Raw genomic sequence first — 25958 nt, forward strand, 5'->3', positions numbered from 1 at the left:
TTTGCCTATTCAAGACCTTAAACTTCAAGAAAGATAATAAATCAAGCATTCAGGTATTTGCAGGTGACAATGGCCTGTTTAGAAACATTAAACTCTAGTGTAACACTGTGAAGGTCCAAGACGTGGGGTTAAAAAGAGCAAACTATCAACAGAAAAGAGTTCTATCAGTACCTGTCAGAGTCTGAACCACCAATGTACACTCTGAAGCCCTCAAGATGCACTGTGGCAGCAGCCAGGCCATGCTGGAGGAAGTATCACATTGCACATTCATTGTTCCTGCATCCCTCAAAGCAGCTGTTCTGGTCGGGCAGGGTGCCAGCTACAGCTTCGGCCTGACCTGGTGTGGCACTCAGGATCTGCCTCAGTACCAAGAAAATCCACTACTGTAAAATCCAGATGACTTTAAACTATTTCTAAGAAGAGAAGCCTCCCCGGGCTAGGAAATCACAACTACAGTCTCTGAGTTCCTTCACTGTTTAGAGACCCTTAAAACTTATCACTGTGCTGTCTTACCTAGTCTAATGTTAATTAATGCATGAGATGCCATAATATGGAATAGTTGAAACTATTACTTATGTGGTTAAAGCCAGGTATTTAGTATTAACTATTTAAACAGATCAAAGACCACTTCAGATAACACGTTACTGTAGTTTGGGATTTTCAAGTACGATATCAGGATTATTACTTTTTTGAACCCAATGCCACCACACTGGGGGTGGAGCAGTACAAGAATGTTAAACACCAGGAAGGCTTCAAACTACAGTGTGTTGTTTGATCTGAAACAGAACTAAATCTCACTGTCACAGAAGGACTTGCTTACACACTAAAAAACACGTGCAACCTCTTGGCTGTTCTTTACTTGTCGCACCTCAGGATCAACTGACATAATTCATGAAGCAGAACACTGGAAAAAGCTCAGCACTTTCCACTTCAGTAAAGAAACATTTCTGTCCTTGTACCGCAGTTACCAGTCTAAACACCACCTTTGCTCATTCTGTGGCAGCCTCTAAGATGGAGCATATTAGCAGGGGAGCACAAGCCCAGAGAGGTTATTTGCCACACAATCATCTTCAAATTCCAGGGTGATGGGATTTGCCTGCACTCCTCACTGAAACAGCTTATTTGGGTGTTTTAAAACTCATACAGCTCTTCCTGCTCACATAACCAAATAGAGAAAAGTAATTTTGAGCCCTGAGAGGCTGAAAACAGCTATCATATTTTGTTATCTTTTCCTACAGTCTTTTCTTTGTTTTTACAGCTGTCTTCATGTTCTAGAAGGTCTGATGTTTCACAAGTTTGTATTTTCAGCTTCTAGTCCAGAAAAAGATCCTTCCAGAATTTAGCACTATGTGAGAGCTAAGCAGTGGTGTACAGCAGTCTGCCTGATCATTTCAGTCTATTTCTACCTACATGAATCACTCTCTTTACTGGATATTTGACACAAGAACTGAAGATATGGCATATTCCTTCCCAAGAGGGCATGAAAACCTAAAACAGAGGGGGAATGAAGTGTGAAAGTCTGTGGAAGAATAAAACAAAATGAAAGTACAAAGAAATAAACAGTTTATGGTGCCTGATTTCTTTCCTTCTTTTCAATAAAGGCACAAATTAGAATATTAAAGAGGAAGGAACAAGCCATGAACAAACACAGAAATAAAGGATAGGTAGGGATAGATTAATAATCTGAATTTTCTCACCTATAAATTCTAAGCTTAAAAAGCAATGACAATGGAAACTTTGCTTTCAGAATCAGACTTTTGATTTTCTAGCAATAAAATTTAGCAAATAAGTAGGGACTGAAGCAGATCACCAAGTTCAGAACTCAACTAGCAAAAAAAACTGTTCAATAATGCAAAAAAATCCATAACAAACAATAACCAACACCAAAAAAGAAACAAGAAAATAAAAAACATCAAACCAAAAAACACCTTTCATCCCCTTCTGCCTCTAAAGCTTCATCCAACCACAGCTATTCAAGATCTTCATTTAGATACAACAGCCCTTGCTTCAGGTTAAAGTAAATAAATCATTAATTCTGATAAATATTGATTTGAGAGAATTCCTTACTGAAAAGCCTTAAGCAACTTTGGCAGGTGTTTCAGCATCAACCTCTCAGGACTCCAGAGCAGCAGCAGAAATGTCTGCAGCCCCAAAACTTTGCTCTTCATGCAGTCGTGGCTCCAATATATGACTGCAGTATAAAGAATTCTCCCTTCCCAGCACCTTCAGATCTATCATCAGGCATAGCTGACCCATGTTAAGTTCTCCACAAGCAATGTTATCTAACTGCTGACCTGGTTTCGAGCAACTACTCGATAAGTTGAGCTTTTTAGGAAGATTTGAGAACATCAAAATGTTTTCAGTAAAGCTTAGAACAAAAGTCCTTAAAAGCGCTTGTTTCCAACAGAGGTCTTTCATAAACTGACTTAGAAGTGAATTTGAAATCACAGAAAAAGTATTTTTGGAAACAATAAGGAGCCATCAAGATACATGAAAGAAAGGTCTTACTGAACTTCCCCTAATCTTAGTCCTGATCTTCACTGAGCTGCATGCAGATATAGGACACACCCACTTCTTGTGTGACACTTCAGAACAAGCCTTCTGTAGTATTAGTTCATAATATTTTGCACAGAAGTAATTTTGTTTAACACCACAGTGTAAGTTTCAAAGCATATACATCTACCAGGATTTGGGGTATGGGGAGAAGGTAAGATATGAAGACTTCTAACAATGTATATGGGTAAGCAAACTCATACTGAAAAACCCCAATATTTCTTGTAAGCTTAATACAATTTTTACTTCAAATGTTTTCAGAACTTGCCTAGTTTTTAAACAGATGTTTCCATTAAAGTTTAGCATGTTTGGAAACTGATGTATCTCCAAACTATACTTTGTGCCTTTGATTAAATACACAGTAGTATCTCAATACAAAGATTCTACTGAAATGGCTGGAAAAAACATTCATCAGGCCTTGACAATGTAAAATGAACTTTGTTGCATAAACTACTCAGTTTATCATGAAAACATCATTTCAAAATAGGCCTTACAGGAAAAAGTAGTCAAGACTGGCTGAACATTAGTCTAATGGTAAAATTCTGCAGCAAATCTAAACAGCCAAGAAGCTTCCTATAGACATGGGCTGTTATCAGGTTCTCTCTACATATACCCATGCCATATGGATTACTTAGAAGGTGTAAAATCTGAGCAAATGAAACTGTTCTGCCACTCTGAAATACTGCAAACACCTTCAGAGCCCAAAGAATGCAAGACTAGCAAAAAAAAAAAAAAAAAAAAAGGGCAGGTTCTGAATTTTTACATAAAGAAACCTGCATCATACCACACAGAAAGTTGAAAGGCAAATCCAATAATACTTCTGGTCTAGATTAGCAAACTAATCCCAGCAGTGATTAACACAGAGAAACAGGTAAGATCTGATTAGCTATCTAGTAAACTTGCATCTTAACCAAAACTCTGAACACTGTCTACTCATAGTTAGAGCAATGCTGGTTATCAGCCTTGTCAATAAGCAAATAGATTGTTCTGTATGGCTTGTCAACCCATTACCTACCCCCAGAGTTTCACCAAAAAAGTATTTACATTTAAAGAAAAAAATCCTTTAAGCTATAAGGAAGTTGAACTCACTAAAGTACAAGAGAGGGACAGATGCCATCATACAGACTTTCAGCTAAGAGGATACAAATTAGTTAACATCAGACAGTTCAGCTCCAATTCCTTACCAGTATTTTTCCCACACATTTCTATGTAAAGTCTACTACTAATACCACAAACTGGACATTTTAGCCAGTATCCCATTCTAGTCAGCTTTTCCTTTGCACAGTGCAGGGACACTGGTGCACAACTATGTCCTTTCATTTTTGTTGCTACTTCTGCTAAGAGTAGTGAGGAGGAGGTAGTTTGCAGATCTACTCACACAAACCTTCTAGGTCTGGTTATCTGTTGAAGGCAGTAGGGTTATATTCACAAGTATAAGATCGAATTTTACATGTTAAACTGTAGCACTCAACTCCGTGGACACAGAAGCCTCAAAAAAATGAGCTGTATATATGCATTTGTATTACGTGCAAAGTTATAGCCATAAACTAAGTTTACTAGTTTTTGTATTAGCACTTTTACCCTCATGAGTGAAGCAGAATTTTGAATAACTGGGAGTAAAACACCTCTCCGTTGAGCTGAAGCAGTTGCCATATTAGAACACTATTTCCAACTTGCTTATTAGCAGTTTCTTTAGTTAATCCATTTATAGGGGCTTGCTTGCTCTTATTTAGCCTTATGGAATTACTCAAACTGTAAGGGGAGGCTTAATCAAACAGATTTGAACTAAGATTACTGAGAACTCATTGCATCTGGGAACACAATGACATTAAGTTTTTTGCTACCATGTTCACTCCCTTCATTTTCGAAAAATCAAGCCATTTTTCTTTGGCCTCTGCTTCAAGTATCTTTTCAGAGCTCTCTCCACTCGATATCAAGTAGATTGGACTTCGAGAACTGGGTTTTGCAAGCAACATATAAGTTGCTAGAGGGTATGGCACCCTATAGCAGCCTGCTATCCTGCTGAAGGTGATATCCACCAGCACAAGGACAGAAGCAAATCTGCAACAACTACAAATTAGCACAGTTTATCTAGAAACAGCCTTCCTGCAAGAGTTCCCTTCCCACACTGAGGAAATAAGATCTCACCCGTGTCATTTTAAAAAAGTCTAACGATGGCCTGTTCCATCGTACATCCTCCTCCCGTCTGCGCTTCAGCCGGCTTTTCTTTTCGTTCAGGACGCAAGGCTGAGAGCGGCACCTCAGCAGGCCCTGCCGCCGGCTGAGCTCGGGTGTGGAGGTGGGAGTGCTGTTGGCTGAAGGTAAGAGATTTCCTGTCTCGGTGATGTGCTCCTGGGAGAGGGAGAGGCGGCGCCTTGGGTTAAAGTCACAAGGGCCTCCGGAATTCCAGCGGGTACTCGAGCTCGTGCTGCCCTCGCTGCTGTCCACAAACCCGCTGCTGGCAGAGGAAGGTCTGGGTACTGGTGATGTGTTGAAGCTGGTGATAGTGAAGACGTTGTTTAGGGACAGTATGTTTTGTGGCAGACTGATGCTTGTGCTTCTCTGTAAGGTTGCACTTCCATGACTGTTGCAGCGCTGCAAGGTCGCGCTGCCGCCGCTGTTACAGCGTCTCTTTGACACGGGAGTCCAAACCTTGGAATTGCCAGGCTTCCACGGTGACCGACAGCGAGCCAGCTCGTCTGGCTCCGAGAGGGACCTACAGTGGCGCTTTGTTGGCGGTGCCAAGGGCTGACCCGAGTTTTCATTAAGGTTTAATTCACTTATCCATCCTGACACCATGGATGTGTTGGAAGATTCCTGCTGCCACTGCAGACTACCATTACTGGTAGTGCTGGTGCTGAATGGGCACACTGGGAAAGGGTAAGCTGAATTCCTTGTCGTGTCAGTCTGGATTGGGTAACCCCCATTTAAAGCTTTCCAAGGACTCTCTTCTGAAAACAGAAAAAGATACAGGTGAAAGATGAAAAGGGAAAAAAACTTATTTGTTTTAAACCTAGTTTAATGTAAAACCATCAAAGGCAAGCTTAGAAGGATGAGCCACAAATACACCCAGCTCTTAATCAAAGTTTCACACTACAGTCAAGCATTCACTTTATAAAAACTTAGAAAACTCCAAAAACATGAAGACTGAAGTATTTCAGGAGCCAATCCAAGCATTCCAATGTATGCACCTTGTTAATACTTCTCTCTGTATACTGAATAATTACAGCACCGTGTTTCTCAGAGAACAACAGGGACAGTTTCCTAGTGCATTGCACACACCACAATTAAAACATGTAACAGTGAACAACCTCAGGTACAACCAAAAGGGATTAACAAGTAATGTGAGAACCCATCAGGGAACTTTTATTCTTATTTTTTTAATCCAAGAGCAGGGTAATCTCTTCAAACTGCTGTCCTTTATTTGGTTGTTAAGCTTTTCTATTAAAAACACCTTACTAAAGAATACTTGTGGTGTGAAAAGCTTTAAATTAGAAACAGTATAAAGTTAAATCAGATTGTTGCCTTCCCCCCCACTACACTTTGGATATAAGCAAAAAAAAGTAAAAAAATCTTAATTCAATGCATAAAATTAGTATCTCTTAAGAACCTCCTGCAAGTTTTACTGTGAATGCAGACATAGTGCACAACTTCTCATCTGAAGTGGCAATGCTGGGTTAAAAGCAGTCTGCCAGTGCAGCCTCTCACTCTTTTGTGAAGCGTCTCTTTGAGAACATTCTGCACATTTTACAGCTGTTCCTCCACATTATACAATGAAGTGTAAGAAGAACTACAGAAGACTTTGGATTTGCAAATTGAAAAGCAGCAAAACTGTTGGCCAGCTAACAGTGCTTCATGCTTGGTTAGAAAATTTGCTAATTTAAACCAATTAGCCAAGTAAGTTTCACTTATCCTAGCTTTAAAGAAAGAATATTTAAAATAGCAGGTTTTTCCCATACGCCTATTTTAAGAACCTAGATACAGCCTAAACATTAAATACTAGTATATTCTTATGGTTGACTGTCTAAACTAAGTTTTAGGGTAGTTAACAGATAAAAGATTTGCTGAGTAGCTTTAAAAGTTGCAAGCTCAAATAGTTGTACATGTTCCATGCCCAAAGTATGTCATGGATTATCCCGTTTATTTGGATCTTATTTAAAGAACACCCTATTGTCTCAAAATCATTTAACTGTGCAGACAGCTGGCCTATTCAAACATGTTTTATTAGAATTCCTCTGTCCTTCCTCCTCTATTCTTTCAGATGGGTACAACCACATACTGTGCTTTGCCTTAAGCATGTAAGCTCTTCAAGGCAGGGACCATCCATAATTCAATGCAAGTAAAACAGCCAACACAATGGGATCCAGCTAATGTTTGAAACTCCTAGCATCTACTGTAGGACAATTTCCTAGCTTGGACTGGCCTGATCTTTAAAAATACTTAGGAAGCTTTCTCCCAGGCCAGGAGGCTGGTTTAAAGTTTACTGTAAAAAAAAAAAAAAAAAAGTCAAGAGATGCACCTGTGTTTTAATTGTTTATGTGGTAGAAACACCTAATCATTTAGACTAGAAAAGATCTAAGATCAGAGTAAAACCACTAACCTCACACCACCAAGTCCACCACTAAATCATGTCCCCAAGCACCACACCTACACATCTTTGAAGTACCTCCAGGGATAGTCACTCCATCACTGCCCTGGGCAGCCTGTTCCAATGCTTGAAAACCCTTTTAGTGAAGAAGTTTTTCATAATATCCAATCTAAACCCCACTGGCGCAACTTGAGGCCATTTCCTCTTGTCCTATCCCTCGTTACCTGGGAGAAGAGGCTGACCCCCACTTGGCTACAACCTCCCATCAGGGAGTTGTAGAGACAAATGAGGTCTCCCCTAAGCCTCCTTTTCTCCGGCCCCAGCTCCCTCAGCTGCTCCTCATAGGATTTGTTCTCCAGAGCATAAACTTGTGCCCTCAATCCCCTCATCCAGATAACTGATAAAGATACTAAACAGAACCAGCCACTGTGCCCTCGGAGATACCAGTGGTGACTGGCCACCAGCTGGATGTAATTCCATTCCCCACCACAGTGCACCCATCCAAGCCATGGGCAGCCAGTTTCTCCAGAAAAATGCTGTGGGAAACTGTGTCAAATGCTTTACTAAGGTCCAGGTGGACAACATCAACAGCCCTTCCCTCATCCACTACACAGGTCACCTTGTTATACAAGGAGACCAGGTTGTTCAAACAGGCCCTGCCTCTCATAAAGCCATGGTGGCTGGGCTTGTAGTTCCCCAGATCCTCCTTCAGGCCATTCATGCAGATGGGTGTCATATTTGCCAACCTCCAGTCACCTGGAACCCTTCCAGTGAGTCAGGATTGCTGTTAAGTGATGGAAAGCTGCTCAGTGAGCACTTCCACCAGATCCCTCAGTACTCCCGGGGGGATCCCACCCAGCCCCATAGATTTATGTGTGTCTCAGTGGTGTAGCACATCAACCATTTCCCCTTGGATTGTGGGGGCTTCATTCTGTTCCCCATCCTCTCTTCCAGCTAAAGGGACAGGGTACCCAGAGAGCTGCTCTTACTATTAAAGACTGTAGCAAAGAGGGTATTAAGCATCTCAGCCTTGTCCTCCTCCTTTGTTCCCATATTTCTCCCTGCATCCAGTAAAGGATAGAGACTCTTGTCAGCCTTCCTTTTGTTGCTGATGCATTTATAGAAACAATTTTTAATTGGGCTTTTTGGCAGTAGCCAGATTAAGTTCTTTTTGGATGCTGGCCCTTCTAATTTTCTCCCTGCATAACCTCACAACATCCTTGTAAGTCCTCCTGAGTTGCCTCCCCCTTCCTCCAAATGTCAGTTCTCTTATTTAACTCAAGCTTCAGCCAGAGCTCTGTTCAACCTGACCAATCTTCTTCCCCACTGGCTCATCTTTCAGCACATGGGGACAGCCTGCTCCTGTACCTTTAGAATTTCCTTCTTAAAGCACATCCAGCCTTCCTGGACTCCTCTGTCCTTCAGGACTGCTTCCCAAAGGACCCTGTCAACCAGCCACCTAAACAGGCCAAAGTCAGCCCTCCAGAACTTCAAGGCAGCAGTTCTCCTGATCCTCTTCCTCACTTCTCCAAGCATCAAACCCCCTAATTGCTATGTCCAAGGCAGCCTCTGAGCACATCACCCACCAGTCCTTCTCTGTTCACAAACAGCACGTGCAGCAGGGCACCTCCCCTGGCTGGCTCACTCACCAGCTGTGTCAGGAAGTTCTCTTCCACACACCCCCAGAACCTCCTAGACTGTTTCCTCTCTGCTGTATTGTATTCCCAGCAGACATCTGGTAAGTTGAAGTCCCCCATGACAGCAAGAGCTAGTGATTGTGAGACTTCTCCCAGCTGCTTGGAGAGTATTTTGTCTGCCTCTTCATCCTGGTTGGGTGGTCTGTAACAGGCTCCCACCAGGATACCTGCCTAGTTGGCAATGCTATTTAAGACAAAACACCATTTGCCTTTGAAACTCCACACGAACCAAGATTCACATTTTATGAGGAGTCCCACTGAGCAAATAAAAATCCTCCATGCTTAAGGAAAACAGGATATGCAAAATTTCAAGTCCATCTCTTAAAGCAGTACCAACTTTACATATCAATAAGTAAAATTTTTGGTTTTGCTAGATAAAACTTACTCTTATTCTAATAGGACCCAGGGGGAATAAAAGGAAATGACACTTGTATAAGGGTACTGGGCTTCAACTTGTATTTTGCATCATGCTGGATATTCTATGTGGCAAAGACTGTAAGAAGGTACATAAAGACTTTTACTAGCTGAGGAACCCGAAGAGATGTTTAACATGAAAAACAGCATTACTGTGCTTCTGTACACCAGAGCAGATATTGAACAAAAAAGAAGTGTTACAAGGGCTTTTTACTATGCAAAGCAGATCACAAGTACAAAACTAACAACCAGCTATTCCCAGTATTGTTCAAAGACCAGCTTAAACCAGCAGGCTCTACAGCAGCATGCTCCATCCCCCTCACCTGATTTACAAAAGAAAGGCTGCTTGCTATACCAATTACCTCAGTAAAACACAGCTAAGGTTTCTGAAGAACTTACCATTGATTTCGAAAGGGAACAAGCTGCCACTTTTGTTCAGCTTCTCAGATGAGTACTGAAATCAGAGAAAAAAAAGTTTTAAATGTGGAAAGAGTCAGCATTCATTTCAAGGAAACTGCATGCAGTTTTCAGTTTCCCTATATGTGCACTTAATGCCTTTAAAAGAATGGGGGTTTGCAGCATATCTTGAAGAAATTCCCAAACAGCTGATTTTTATAAATAAAGTCTCTGGTATGTAATTATTTGTAATGTTTTCTGATATATTGCTAAGTATCGAACTGTTTCAAGAGTTGCAACATTAGCTCATGTGAATAAACTGGAAAATTAAGAGCGATAATTCATCCTTAATGAAAAAGCTTTGATCCAATTCTCATTTCAGTGGAGAGGAAATTACAATCTGGCAGTTGGGTTTCCATTTTCAATCTTAAGGCTAGAAGGCAAAAAACACTTCATCTTCAACTAAGAGACAAGAATAGCTTTATTTAAATTAAATACATACAAGCTCTTGAGGTTCACCACCATGAACACTGTTCCAATCAGGTTTTGCTAGTATTTTACATTTTTTTATAATCTATGTAGCAAAGTGTTCTCTTATTTCTTTGAGGTAGTAAAGCCACTGGAAAAAAATCTTTCCCATCCTCAAAAACATTTCTTTGCACAGTAAGACAAATTAAGTTTGTATGCAGAATGTTTTCCATTTTCTTCACTAATTCTACCTAGAAAATATTGCTACAAAGGCATTCTTAATGGTCTAGATTTCTCAGACAAAGCATAGAGCTTGCCAGCCAGCCTCCTATAAAGGAGCTATAAATAAATGGCTCATGGCTCCATCAGCCCAAGGGTCATTATTCACTCCCCCCCACCACCTCAGGATGGAGAGGAAGATTGCTCTAAAAAAGAGCAACACGCTTTATGTGAACATTGTTCCTTGTGTATAGCCAAAGAAGATAGCATTGTACATACACTTCCTTTCCAGATACAAAGTCAATTTTTAAACAAACATCCTTGGGCTACAAAGCTTTTTTTTTTTTTTATTTTGCTGTACAGCAGCACACAGTGCTAGTGACAACTTTATATCCTTGAGCCCCACACAAGAGAAACGCTAAGTTGTGGTAATATTCCCTTGGTGTTATTGTTTTAGAGGTAGGAAACAATGGGAAACAGATGAAAGGACAGGAGAGCAATCAGATCTTTATTCTGATTTTTTATCAGTGTCTGCATATGAGACAAGCCATTTCATTTTTACTTGACATTTGCCTCTGTAGATGCATTTATAACTTTTTTTTAAAGAAGCTACTTTAAGTAAACAGTAGAACTCCAAGTTTGAATGTCCATTGGATTTGCTGATAATTAGACCTATTCAAACCATTTGGAGTCTGCAACCTCTCAGTTATACAGTATCCACATTTAAAAAAAATCAGTATCAATTGTTTACTCTAATCAGCTACCAAGGCTTCACATGGAACACAGGAGTAACAGCAGTAGTAACATTTCAGCTGTCCCTAAAGGGGAAGCACACAAATTAAGCGACTTTATGTTTTTCAGCCAATTCCTCCCCTTTGGCTTTCCCCAAACGGAGGGCAATACCAACCTATTCAACTATCAGATGGTAGCTAAGGAAAAGATGTTTTTGGAACAAAATTCTGTGTCAAAAAGTTTTATAGCTAATTTATCTTGAACCACATGGAAAATGGCAGTAAGATGACTTAACATTAGCATAATAATTAGGGATGTTTAAGAGATTATTTATGTACACAGGCCAAGATACTCAATGCTCAGAAGGAACAGAACCTCAAGGACAATCCTGCATGGCAACTATTAGATTGATATTTAGTTTTCACAAATAGTTTTCAGTCAAATGCATCTTTAACAAGGTTCTCTTCACCAATGTCCAAGTTGTTTGACTCCCTGCACTTTAACCACCTTAAAAAGTCTTCTCCATCAGTTTAGAGACTAAACTGCTGTATCTTTGACAGCTGTGAAGCACTGAAAGCATTTTTCGAGGGGAACATGGAAAAAGTGGGATCACACACAGAGACTATCTGTACTCCAGAGAACTGCAATGTTCTCTAACACAGACAGCAACCACACCCTTGGAGCTATTTCTGATCAGCTTTTACTGAAGTCAGTGCTCAGGTCTATGACAGACCAGATGCATTTCCTCTGCAACTTGTCTCGTAAGTGATGACTTACACAGAATCTTGCTAAGTTACCAAAAAGCTCTTTGCTGGAGATTCAGACCAAAAACCTTAAGAATGTCACATGTGACATCACATGCTGAAAAAGGAAAACAAGATGCACCATTTCCAGTAAAAGCCCAAGGCACTGAAATAAAGGGTGAGTGACTAAGGGCATAATAAGTAACAAACCTACTTTACAATATATACTTGGCTTTCTATAACTGAAACTAAAATACTTGGAAACACTGTCTGCTGGTGTATTTTAATGATGTCTGGAAGTCCAAACTTGAGTAGACTATCAGGCTGTAAATTCTTTATGGGAGGGAGGATCTTTTTATCTATACAGCACATGGCACAAGTCCCACTAGATATTACTGTAACAGGGCACTGAACCAGTTTATCAGCTCTCCTGGGCTGGCCATGCTCTACCCTCCCCCATTCATTCCCTCTGTGTTATGATCTACCTGAAACTTCCTCAATGAAAGGCTTTTTTTTATGACTATGATTGAAAAGAGACGGCAGTTGCTGAGAACCTTGACAGGGAAGTCTGCTGCCCTCTTTGTGAAGGAAATCTTCCTTAGAATAAGGCCAAATTATTCAAGAAGGTCAGTTTCCTGAAGAGGAAACACATTCATCTTCCAACTACTGCTTTTTGAATAGATATTAAAACACCCACCAAGATCTCCTGCCTCTTGTGAATTTCCTAGGGCAAAAAAGACAGATTTTAAGATAGACACACAAAACAATAAAGCTACAATTTTCACCTGAGGTTGGAATTATTCGCTTCATGATAAAAAGTGCATCTATTTTGAAATGTTTGTTCACAAATAGAACCTTTTTTGTGCAGATGGAGAGACTATGCTCAAAAGGAAAGGAAATGTGTGGTATAACATTTAGGACAGTGCTGCAAGTTTCAGTTGGTTTACTGAGTCTTAGCAGCTGTTCTTTCGTTAAAATATTCACTCCAAAAGACACCTAGTCTGAACTGAGTAAGTGGTAGAGCCATGCAAGTGAGGCTGACAACGAATTATAATTTCCATCACTAATTTAAAAAGTGTTCTTTGCTCGCGGAAGCCAACTGCAACAAAAATAATTCTGGCTATTCTTCTACACTCCAATCTACTACATTAACAACTTCACAGCCTGTGCTATCCTCCTCATTATTCTCAGAATGATGACTTCATAATTTTAAAATTAATGGCTTTAATTTCAAGACAGTTTTTTCAAGTTTACAAGTGTATCTGAGTTATTCCAATTTATCAGCACTCTTTCCAAACCACAGGAAAGTCAGTGTTTATCACTCAAGTACTAATTTAACCACCACCACACAGATGGGACTTGGTTTAAATAGGCCATGCCAGACCTCCATCTCTCTACCAAATATCCTTCAAAGACAACTACCTAGGGAGGAGTGAGGAGGAACATTTGGCCCTTTCTCAGGACATGAAGAAGTGATTAAGTCAAGTCTTTGGGCCAGTGGCTTTCCATCCAAGGAATTCAGCCCAATTCTAAGTCTTTCAACACAAGTAAGATTCAAAAATTGAAAACGATAACCAGCATGTACTAAAGGTTTTTACAGTAGAAACTCTTCCTTTCACAAATGCTTGTCTGGAGATCTTCACATTTCCTTCTTAATACCACACCCTGAAGTGTTACAGCTCACATGCTGTTACTTCACAAACCAACTCAAATACCAAAAGGCACAAGTTTAGTCAGAATGTACAGAAAAATCCTCAAGACTTTTGATTTAAGAGATCTGTGTTCAGGGGAATAGAAACCAACTATTTGATTTAATCCTGCTGTCAACCCACGAAAGCCACAATGTGCTTGCAGAACTTCTCACTGTTGCAAGGTAGAGTTGAGCAACCAGGGACATGACTTTACTTTGTGAGCTACAGTACTCACTTGAGATAAAAGCTTGGGACAGCCTTCCTCCTTCTACAGCAGGACACTCAATCATTTGGGGTTTTTTTCTGAAGGTAGGTGCAGGACAAGGCTACACAACATAACTGAGCATGAACTGGCTAAATTACATGAGTTATACCACCTTGGAAAATTAGCATGTCATTTAACAGAGCAGTAAAAAGCTACAGCCAGTATTTTACAACATAAAAGAAAGGTACTTTGTCATCATAGAGCTTATACAAATGAAAAAAGTGTACTATGGCCTATACATGTTGTCTTTATGCCCAGCTTGGCTGCATAGCAAACAGCTTTGAAAGCACTATTCTTTTTTCCTTTTATAACCCTCATTCATGAGCTGTATTACAGAATAGCTTTTCCCCAGCTATTTTATCTCCCTGTGCCAAGACGGCACCTTGTGCAGATGCACTGCAAAAGGTATCAGGAAACTGATAAGGGTTAACAACATTAACCCAGGCAAGAAAAGTTAGTCTTAATCCTCGACCAGCTCACAATGTTTGTTCACCACATGATGCCACAAAACTTTGTGCCAGCACAAGGAACAGAAGGTGCAGCAAGATCATTTCAGAATTGCTCTGAATTGCTGCTGCTATTAGAAGAAACTACAGCATTGACCTGAACTTCTTGCCAAAAAGACTAAATATGCTAGCACTGATACTAGACCCCCACTAGTAGTCATTTTCTGTTATTAAAATGTAGCAATTGTCTTTACCAGTGATACTTTTTACCCTCTTAGGTTTGCATTTTAGTCAGGAAGCCATCATTTGCTCCCAGGAATTCTTTTTGGTAGGGAGCAACCTAGTTGCACACTTTAATTCACAGTTGCTTCGCTATTCCCACACCTCACCACGCAATTTCCACACTTTTTCAGGGTGTCATTGTGTACAAACAGAACCTGTTCCTGGCCCCAGAACCCATTTTCTCTAAGAACTAAAGCACTTACAAAACCAATTACTTGACAGATAAAAGGAGGAGAGGAGCAGGAGAAGGGTGAGGGGGAAACAACTGATGAGACATCATGTGCCATTTTCCGCTCCACTTGTTCTTTTTCATGCTTTATTGTAAGTACAGATAAGGACAGGAATAAAACACAACCAACCTACAACAGAACATACTCCTGGTACAGACTCCACACAGTGCAAAAGCAGTAATACATTCTTCTCTACTCTTAGAGGTCTCTGGTCCAAAACCTACAGTGACTATCAGCAAAAAGACAGTTCAGTTTCCAAATTTATGCAAACTTTAAGACCTCAAAAATTAGAAATTACAGGATGCCACTAGATGTTTAGTTACAAACACTGCTACTGGTTACAAGTCATCATTGGCTCACACTTAGGCCCTGAGTTTAATTACAAATGATGACTTTGCCAGTTCACAGATACAGCAGATCCTTCTACAGATCCCAAATGCTTCATCAAACCAGACAAAATAACTGCCAGTTGAGTGAGTAAGCACTTCTGAGAGGTAACATCCTTCCAAGACCTTAAATCTGCCTTTCAAGAATAGCACGTATTTAAGACGAAGAAAAAATTAAAAGCAATTATTAGAGGAACTCGGAATGGACCTGTTACAGTTTTGAAAATAAAACCACTTGACTGAGGTCTACTATTAGATATCCTTACTGGACAAAGTATTGGATATGAGAATTGCAGGTGTTTGTGCACAAACTCCACCTCATTCAAGATATGCTTCACCTGCTTTGTGCTCATGAAATAAGGAAGAAGAGTTCACTTGTTTAAATACAAGTTACAACAGAGGCAGAATCTTACTGTAAAAGTAACTGACATGCTTCAGGTCCGATGTCTGCATTATTATTTTAAAAAGTAACAGAACTAGAGTTGAACAATACTTTGACTTTTAGTCAAATTATTTTTTTGTGCCCCGTTGGAACCTTCAGGTTTGACCTGGAGAAGGGTGCCACTGCAATTGCAGTCAGTAAAACAAAGCTATTCTGCATTACATATAGAATATGGTCTCAGGGTTCTCAGGCAGGCACCTAAAATTGATAAGAGACTGTTCTGCACTGCATACTCAGGAGTAGATAGTATTTCACTCACAAGGGAATAGATTCCTTAGTGCCTGAATAACATGCTTGAACCACATCACGGGTCCAGAGACTAAACCAGCAAAAAATAACACTATAAACATTACAGAATGTTTCAGAGCACCAGGCCTCTGAGACACTGATAAAGCACTGATCTGCTCTATTAGCATCAAAGAACAGTCTGACAGTGGCCTGACTTTTAATTGAACTGTTTTTATTTGATGACCTGTTCTCCTTTTTCCCAGTGCTGATAGTTAACTATGTGGCAGTCAGGGATTTTTGTAAATACTGTTGTCAGATACAAAGATATCAAGCACTTGGTTATATGAAGTGAAGAAAACTTCAACCCATACAAGTACTTGGTTTTTTGTAAAAAAGAAATCCTAAGATCTGATAATTCTTTTCAGTCATTAGAACACTATTTCATTAAGAGAACCATCTTTTCACTATTTGAATTGAAGCAGTAAGGTTAAAAAGGTCATTAAAATAAGAAAGTATCACTTCAAGAAGGGACCATACACTTAAATTTTACTTTTCCCCCCTGCTTACAACTCTCACCCCACTTTGCAAACCAGCCCTAACTTAAATAGCTGAATTCTGGCTGATCTACATTCTTGAATTCATTTTGTAGTTCTGAGTGACATGTTTTTTTTAGTAGATCCTTACCAGATTAATATTGTATGTTTTACAGGTCAGATCATCCAAGCTCTGGTTCTGCAGCTTTTCAGTTATTAGTGTTACCATGGTAGTTGTTCCTTTTCCACTGCTCACACAGAAGTGTTGGAGGCTCTTCAGTATCTTCTTTCAATACTCATGAGCCATTTCTGTTTTGGTCTAAAGGCTTGAGATTTATGCTTCCATCTTACTGCCAAAGTTTATTTCCAAATGCTGTCAGTGTATCATGTCTGATTTCCTGTAAAATTGGAGTAGAAAAAGGAAAAAGTCAGAAAAATTCTTGTGTACATTGTAGTTAATATTGCAATAAAACAACTCTTATTTGGACCATGCCTTCATGTAAATATATCCCTCTGTGACCAGTGCCAACACCTGGCAATTCAGATTACATGTCTCCACTCATGAAAGAATACTCCTATTGAGGTTTCAATGATTACAACTTCAGAAAGGAGATGAGATTCATACATAGTAAAGATCAGGGTATTATTTTGCTGTTTCCTACTATTAAAACTGATTCTACCCAGGATTTTGATCCAAGGCAGAAGGAAGACTTCAGCTTTCCCTCATTTAAACTAGCCAGGTATTCTGGAACAGCATATGAAACACACACATACCCACCACGCTGTTCTACACCTTTAACCATTTCAAGACATTCTACCACATTGTTTCATCACTCCTTAAAAAGAAAAGTGGAGCAGTGGGTAGCTCCAACACAATAACTGCTTCCCAAACCCTCAGCTATTTTTAATGTATTCCTCTCTGATTTTTCTTTTTTTTTTTTAAGGTTACATAATTGTTACCTGTCAGCAAACACCAGATCTTACATTGATAAGCAGGACAGATTCCCATGCACATAAAAGTATCACAGACAACAACTTAGATATCTTTATTCTGTGAGCAGTCATCTAAATCAAAAGCATTTGGTTCACCAGCTGCCTCTTTTTATCCTAAACATCCCCCACATATTTTCTTCCCCTCTCTCTAGTGAACTGCATTAACCATTCTTGCTTATGATTTAATTTGGTCAAGCATATTCAGTGACCACTTACGGAATAAAAAGAGGGAAGAGATCCACGTAGAGGTATTTCCAAATTTAAACAAAGCAACATGAGGCTTGGGGAAGGAACACTGATGCTGCTAGGACCTTAAATTTTACTTCCATTTGCTAGTTTTTAATGTCTACAGTAAAAAACAATAGCAGAAAATAATAATTTTCAATTAATGTTTCCGTAAAATATTGCCTCTTCCACACTGCTACTTACCAGCTATTTAAATAACCAGCAGTAGCAAGGAAAAAAGCCACTTGAGGGCATGAGCCAAGTTAAACCCATTCAAAACTAAGATATTAATAGTATTAATGGTGATGTTAGATTATCTTTTAAACCTGTTTCCTCTGAGTACATCCTCAAATATGATTTTCATATGCTAACCATACACTATTTCACCTTCACAGCAGTCTACCACATACTAGCCCCCCTTAGCCTGAAAGCTGCCCCACAAACACAACTTCTGCCCATCTTTTGGCCTCATTCTGGTATCTACTTATTTTGTGTGTGCTATAAGATAGGACGCTTAGAAGTGCTTTTTTCACCACAAATGATGCCACCCAGATAGCTGAAACTTCGACTGGTCTGTTTTTACTGGATGTGTCCTGTCTTTCAGGGAAGCACACAACTTGAAATATTTACCACATCTTCTGAAATTACATCAAGTCAAATATTAAAAACCATCAGAGTTGCATATACACTGTTCCATGTGAGCATCTGTCAAAGCCAAGTGTGGTTCATGAAGTGCTAAGCAAGTTTAAGGGCAAGCATGGGAACACAGCAGTATCTAGAGCAGCACAATCTAACACTGCTGTGTCCCTTTTACACCTGGTGAAGCTTAAACTATATCTAGAAATCCAGAATAGAAGTCAAAATAAAGGCTGAGTGGGGGTTAGAAATTGTCCCTATACAGACTGAAAACATACTGAAGCTGAAGACCTTAGTAACTGGCACCAAGACTTTCAGTTCCATGTTAAGGATGAGTATTTCCACAAGTAAGAGGCTACTAATAAGAACAAGATGAGCAGAATGTTTAAATTACTTCTGTTTGGATGGGCCATAGAAGAATTTGTGTGAGAGGTTTTTTCCCCTCAAGAAAAAAAACAAATTAAATAAAACTACCGCAGGTGGGAGAAAAAGGTTTTGATCTGTAATCAGTTAACTATAATGTTACGTTAATATTTTGCTTAGTACTTCCAATCTTCAAATATTTCTCTGAAATTTTAAGTCAGCTTAATACAAGCTACAATAAGGAGAGACTAGACAGAATGATATTAGATTTTAGTTAAGGAACCAATTGAATGAAAGGATAAAGGGAAACCAAATGAGATCACTGAAGCGTGGCACTTTCAGAATCATGCTGAATTGTACAGTTACCCACGTTTGTAAATCCTACCACCTACTGAAAGTTAATACTTGGGAGCTGCAGCCACTCGGGCTCTTTCTGACATCATGAAACCCAGTAAGTTCTGAAACACAATCAATGTGGAAATTCCCCCCCAAAAAGTTTCATTTCAGCAGCTCACGCTTACCAGCAATACTTTTTCAAATGGAGACATGCTCCATTGAGAAAGATATTTTTTTAAGTTCACAGGGGTGAAAAGGTGCTGTCAGCCAGACAAGCCTTCATCTACCTGCTCCCACTTTCTACTGCTCTCCTCAGGAGTAAATTCCATTTCTCAGTAGGAAGCACAACACTAAGAGTGAGTAGGGCTTTTAGCTCAGATCAGAAGCTGGCTTTGCAAGAGAATTCCATCCTCATCTTCCTCGAATGTGCTTGGTATTAACTGTTTCACACTAACAATCTGTTCCTACTGGGCAGCCCTTGTTAATGATGACACAATGAATGTTTAAGGGGACAAAATGTCACCAACATGCTCCTACCAACAAAAGCCATTCTAGGCTGCAGTCTGATACACCTCAGCTGCCACCACAACTGCCAACATATTTCCTTCCCTGGTTATTTGTGGCCCACAGCAGTGTGCCAGCACAAGTGTTTCTGCTCATCACAGAGAACTAGATCAAGGAATTTTTATAGCTGGATAAAACCAAAGCACTTCCTTTTGTTTCTGGGAAAGGTTGCTTTCCAGCTGGATCAGTTCCCCAGTCTGGTTTGCCATGAACTGGACACAAATGCTTGTGTGGGCACATTGTGGGATGCTGACACTGCTTGTCCAAGTACCTGTCCAACTACAGCGTCAGAAAAAAAAAAAGAAATAAGCCACACAAGAAAGCCAGTTGACATCAGCATTTCCTACACTGAGCCAGGCAGATTCTCCTATAATTAGGAATTAGACATCTCCTCCTGAAGCATGGTTTGAACATGTTTTGCTCCCATTTTCCTTTTACAATTCATATTCCTTTGACTAGTTAAACTTAACAGCTCAAAGTGATCCAAAAATCACCTCTGCAGCCTCAGCATCTCAACTCAGTGACCAACATCCTGGTTCACTCTAGTTGAAATATTTGTACTGCACCAGGAATTGCTTCCCTCATCTTTGCTAATTAATACTGGCTGCCAGGAGACAAGAGATGCTTAAGAGTTGTTAAGCATTCTTAGCTTCACTCAGCTGTTATAATCTTAAAACTTTATTAATATGTATTTTCAAGCACTTTGTCCCTTATTACCTTCTAGTAGAAGGAAGTTCCTCATTGTATTTTCATCTGTTTGGGGGGTTTTGTTTATTTCAAGACTCTCTGCTGTGCTATGTATTTAATGTACCCAGAGAGAGAGCAAACTGTTTGCTTTATGTACTTTTTCCACCATACTGTTTTTCCAGAGCTGATTAAAGGCAGCCAACTTCGTTTTTCAGTCTCTCCTTTTCATGCACTTTATGCTTATCAGGCTGAATCTGCTCAAACTGCTTGGCACTTCAAACTAATTGGATTTTCAGTAACACGAACCATTTGACCATCCCTGTTAGGGCACCATGGATCCTGCTGAATTATCATTTGTTTCAGCTGGCTCATGGCACAGACCTCGTGCTCCAACATCCAAGTGCTGCTGGAGTGCTCGTGCTCCAGTTCTGCCTTACTGTCCATGCAACCTGCAGGCACACACCTCTGTGTCACCAAGTCCCTGCAGGCAGCAGCAGAGCCAGGCATGCAAGTTCAAACACTGATATCCTCCAAGCCTTGAGGTAACAACAATAGCCCTTGGAGCTCCAAGTTGGATGAAGTCCTACAAGATTATGGCCAGCTTTCCCTTAACACTATTCCCTTAGGTAGAACAGTGAGAAAGCTGAGACCTCCAAGATAAACATACACAACAAAAGATGTTAGTCAGTCTCTGTCCTGGGAGAGACTTAATCTTCCTAGGATCTTCTTAAGCTGGGGGGCAGAGGTGAGGCAGGGGGAAGAAGCTATTTTTATTGTTGAAAGGTAGACTAATGAAATGGAATAAATGGAATATAAAAATCAAACTCTAAATGCAAGCCAAAGCTAACATTCCTCACAGTTGGAGAATGAGCTGTGATAGAATCAGTATCACCATTGTCTCTGATTTAAAAGTTCTGTTCTATTCATTCTGAAGGTTGAGAAAAGTAAAGATTCATTATTCTATCTCTATAGTACTATTAAAGAAGAGAGGTTTTATTTCTTTAAAAGTTTAGCCACAAGTAGTAATGACTTGTAAAATCTCTGCCAAAATTAACAGTGGAGATAGAAAAGAAGTGCTCATGTCACGAATTCTGTATCTTCTCAGTGACATCACTGGTGTCTTTTTTGGGAAGACTACTAAAAATATGGATTACCCAACCTCCCAGTCAATTAAAGGATGTCAGAGGCTCATTCAATTTGACAACCTACTTTCAAAGAGATGAAGAGTCCTGATGAAGAACACAAAAGCCAATACAAAAATCTCTTCTTGGCTCTAAGAAAGTAAGGCAGCCAGACTCATTTCCAACCCACTCCTCCTCCTCCTTGCATCCTGCAGGACAAAATGTTCCAGCAACAGCTCATCTCGATGGGAAAATTTACATTTGTTTGAAATGCTTCTAACAATTTCTTCTCTGTTTCTGGAAGTTCCATCTTGGATAAAGAAGAGATCACAAGATTTTCAGATGATTTCCCCATAACACAAATGTAGGTGTTTCTTGACGGTCGCAACCCCATCTTTTTCTGCCTATGGTACTAAAATTACCTGTGAGAACACAGAAGGTTGTTCCCTCTTTTCTGTTACTTCACACTATCTCCTATCTTTGCTCTGAGCACTTCATGGGACCCTTATTACCAACAGCCCCATACAGACACACTTAGCCTGCTCCCAGCAGAAGAAAAGGATTAACTAGAGTCAAAATTCCAATTCGGATAAGTAGGCCCTTTAAAATATTATCTCTGCTTCAGCAAGCCAAAGTAGCTAATCACTCCAGCAGTACTAACTCCAGATCTAGATGATTTTGCTACTAGACTCTAGATGAAAGACAATGTGATTTTTTGCCTCCTGGCACTTTCTGCAGCATCCAAGGAGCATTTCAAAATTGAAACATCACACAAAACTGATCAAGATTTAACAGAGCATTGTCTGTCCCATCCCAGTTATGCTTGAAGCAACACAAAGTTGGAAGACCAGCTTTACAGAAACTGCCAAGCTAATGCCTTATGCCATCTGAAAAAAAGCTACAGAATGTCTAGTTTCTTGCAATGCAAAATTCCAGCTTCCAAAAGGAAAGAGAACATTCTACTTCTAAAAATACATATTTACTACAGTGCTAAGAAGTTCACAGGGAGGCTAAGCATTCCTTACAACATAAGTCTATTATTAACTTTTAGCCCAGAAAGGTTCTCGATAGCAGGCATTTAAAGAGAATTATTTGGACTCTATCCTTTTCAGCATTAATTTGCAGTGTGGCTATTCTGCAAACCTTCCCAAATTCCACATAATGTAAAAAAAAAAAAAAAGTTTTAATTGCAAAGTTTCCTGCAGCTATGAAATTACGCATCAGTGTTTTGGGAGATAGGTATTAGAGGGGGACACTTCAGTTTCCAGCATGTTATACTTTAGAGATCCTCTCTATTGCAATTAACTACCACCCCTTTATTTTCTGAGGTTCTCTATAAAAAGTTTCAAAACAGTGTATTAGAATAACAATTTCTGGCCAAGAGAGACAAAGAGTATAGTCTGTATTCTGTAGAAACCATCTAGCAAATTATGTTTAAATCGTAATTCTTTTCCCTGAAGAGTTCAGATGTGACAAAATAAGGTAAGGCTCAACACCCCACTCTACACATGCTAGAACTCTGAACAAAGCCAAAGAAGCCAGTTCCTACATTTGCAATTTAGAGTTTCTTTAAAAGGACCAAAGAGATATTTCTTCAGCTGCAGAACCTCTTTGCTTTCTCCACGCAGTGCTTTCATAAGCCAGATTTTATTAGAAGGAAGCTTCAATATTTTGAGGTGTTCAAGCTTGGATTAAGACTGACACAACTCCAGCACAAAACTGCAAAAAGGAACAAGAAAAATAGGCTAGAAGGCATCCTTTACATTAACAGATAACCACTGGAGTCAAGTTTCTCAGATATTCTACAGGCTCTGGAAGTACAAGCAATACCAAGAGCTCAAAGCTGTCTACTGAAGAACATACCTCACTTACTGTGCAAGGCAGGACTATAATTCACCATTCTAAGGTCACAAACTGGGATTTGGGTTGTTAATACCTCCAGAGGTAGGTAAGAATAAATATTAAGTCCACCTGCCTGAAATGCAGAAAACCACTACTGAGCCCAGAATTTCACTGTTTTGACCCTAAAGCATCATCACTAACACCAACTGGTCACTGAGTCAGCTGTGACAAAATATAAACTGCTTGTAAAATAAGGCTGCATCCTACACACTCATTTCTACTCCATCTCCCACGCTTCAGATACAAGAACTCGTAGGAGAAGGAAGGAAGGAAAGCCTCAACTATCCCATACAGCCTTCGGACCTCAGTTTACTTAAAACACAACACATTTCAGCAAATCCCTCCAACTCAAAGGGGAAAAGCAGCACTCAGTTTTCCAACCAAAGAAACAGACTTTTTTCAAAGCCTTCTGTGTGAGATGAAGAAAATCTGCAAGTAGAGGCACCAGAAGCAAACTAAAGAGAATATAATGGTCTCAGTTGTTGGCTTCCAGTTTGCAAATTCAGATGGATGATGTGCTGAAAACGGGTTAAAGGTAATTGGTATTGCCTTGGATTGTATTGTTTCTCACTCTTCAGATGCAAAATTCACCCAGCTTGGGTGAGAAACACATACAAAATAAAGATTATTTAATAAACTTGGAATTCAAAAAAAATTTTTTTTACTCTATTACATGATGAACTGTTTAAATATACTACCCTTTACTTTGCAAGTTACTATCAGTGGTTTGGGGTTTTATTTAAACAAAGAGAAGAATCTGCTTCCAGAAAGGAGAAAAAAGGGTTGAGACAGGGAATGTTAAACCTTTGTCACAGTTTATAAGGTACATTTCTCAAAGCAACAGAAGTGGTGAAGTAAGCTCAAGGGACTTTTTCCAGGTCATACCTAATTAAAGCAAGTAATGTATCACTACAGAAAACTAGGGCTAAGAACTCAACCCAGCCAGAGGTTAGAGCATTTATTATTGCCAACTCATATCAGTAAGAAAGTCTCCCAGGCTTAAACCTGTCTTTCAGACCTGAAGACCACCTAATATTCACACCACAGACAAGTCATCCTGCACTTTCTAAAGCATCTTTGCCAGACAGGACAAGAGCCTGCCTGTGCCTTGTGTCTGATGCTGTACAAAGATCCTGTTCCAAGATGCTTAAGTTACTTACGTTCTCTTTCCTAAAATAATCTACACAACAACGACAGGCAAGGATTTCATTAATTTTGCTCAAGAATATTTACATCTACTCTGTTTGGAGTTCCATTTGCATTAGCCATCAGCATTGGCCTGTGACCAGTTATCTCTCTGCAATGTACCATTCTGGACTCTTCCTCCACCTCAGCATTACTGCAGAAAGCCCAAGGCTACAACATACAGTGCTGAGGAACAGAAAATCTGGTCTACTGAGGCTTTTACACATGAACACCAAGCCCTTGGCTTTTGCCATAACTATGAACTAAATGAGCTAATGGTCATTATTTCAAGAATATGATACACAAACCAAGAGTTATTGTCTGTTTGAGCAGTTCAGAATAAAACCTGGTGGGTGATCACCACTTGAGAGTATTACTGCAACTTCCAGTCTATGGTATTACTGAAAGCTTGGAGCTCAGGTTCTACACAAATTATTTTCACCTCCACATACTGTTTTTATAAATATGCCATTTAAAAATCAATGGAAGTATTTATATAGTATACAAAGCCTCCAGTAAAATACAAAATTCAGACTCAAATAATAATTTACACTGTTACTGTTTGAGTATAATATATTAGTGTTTGGAGAAATGTACCTACCATCAGTCTAAACCTTGTACACTCCTACTAAAGCAAGTGATCCAGAGTATACAAGACCCATGAGATTTTATTTTACTCCAAGGCTTGGGGAATAAAAAAACAGATCAAGATTAACTGGCCCTACTACTGAGATATTTCCTTCACTCCATCAGTTAGAGAAGTCAGAGGGAAAAAGTAAAGAAGTAGTATCACCTACTTTATCTCAGTATTTGTTGTTAAAAAACAAGAAGTATAACAGGCACATATCCATGCTTTAAAAATACCCAGGCCTGAAAAAAACACAGCACTGAGACCATTAACTTGTATGGCAGTGACAACAATGATTACCCCACACACATCCTGCTTCCCTATAATAGAATGGAATAATATCAGCACTGAAGTCCTGTTCTGTTACCAAGGCCTATGGGCTTGGAGCTGAGGGATTATACAAATCTCTTCCATACATCCTGCTCCCAAAACACACACAGCTAATAAACCTCCTCCTGTTTGCCTCCAGGTTCATTCTGAAGTGTTTCAGACATCTGGTTGGCTTGTTTAAAATAAAAAGCCCAGCTAGTACATTTGTTTTTATGATCCCGAGTGTGAAATGTTCTTGCTGGAGGCCTCAGGCCAGGTGAAAAACACTTATGTTAAGATGCTCCTTCATGGCATTTCAGGGATCTAATGAGCTATATAATCTGCACCCAGGGAAGTCTCCCTACATTAGCTTGTGTACAACTATGGAAATTAAAAATGAGGAACCTATGGCAGTCCAAATATTTTTCAGTAAATAGTACAGCTGGTGAACTGCAGATAGTACTAAATTTAGAACTCAAGTGCTGAGCAGTATTCTGTAAATATTCATACATCTCAATGCCTACAGCAACTCCAAGCCTTACTGTCTTAATTCTTCATGCTATAAGTAATATTTCCCTCTCAGGACAAAGTACTACACTGAATTTAGCAGTGTAAGATAAGTTTGTCTTCACCTCAAAATTGTAACTCTCCAGAAGATCATTGTGCAACTGTACTGAATGAGCACATGTATGTTGT

General features: G+C 39.6%; 1 protein-coding gene across 6 annotated transcripts in view; it reads right to left on the reverse strand.

Moving 5' to 3' along the window:
• Positions 1–25958, reverse strand: part of FAM53A (family with sequence similarity 53 member A) — a 70292-nt gene that overhangs the window by 32586 nt on the left and 11748 nt on the right. For 5 of the 6 annotated variants that reach the window (XM_029960663.1, XM_029960656.1, XM_029960672.1 and 2 more), the window contains exons 2-4: positions 16465–16711; positions 9652–9706; positions 4702–5504 (exon numbers count right to left, since the gene is read on the reverse strand). In XM_029960663.1, coding sequence (XP_029816523.1) covers positions 4702–5504; positions 9652–9706; positions 16465–16542 — 936 coding nt within the window. In that variant the 5' untranslated portion in view covers positions 16543–16711. Of the gene's footprint in view, positions 1–4701; positions 5505–9651; positions 9707–16464; positions 16712–17522; positions 17632–25958 lie in introns of those variants that run through there. The other variant, XM_008920944.3, reaches the window with a different exon arrangement.

This window comes from Manacus vitellinus, unplaced genomic scaffold, assembly GCF_001715985.3.
Source record: "Manacus vitellinus isolate BGI_N305 unplaced genomic scaffold, ASM171598v3 scaffold_0_pilon, whole genome shotgun sequence".
Lineage (NCBI taxonomy): Eukaryota > Metazoa > Chordata > Aves > Passeriformes > Pipridae > Manacus > Manacus vitellinus.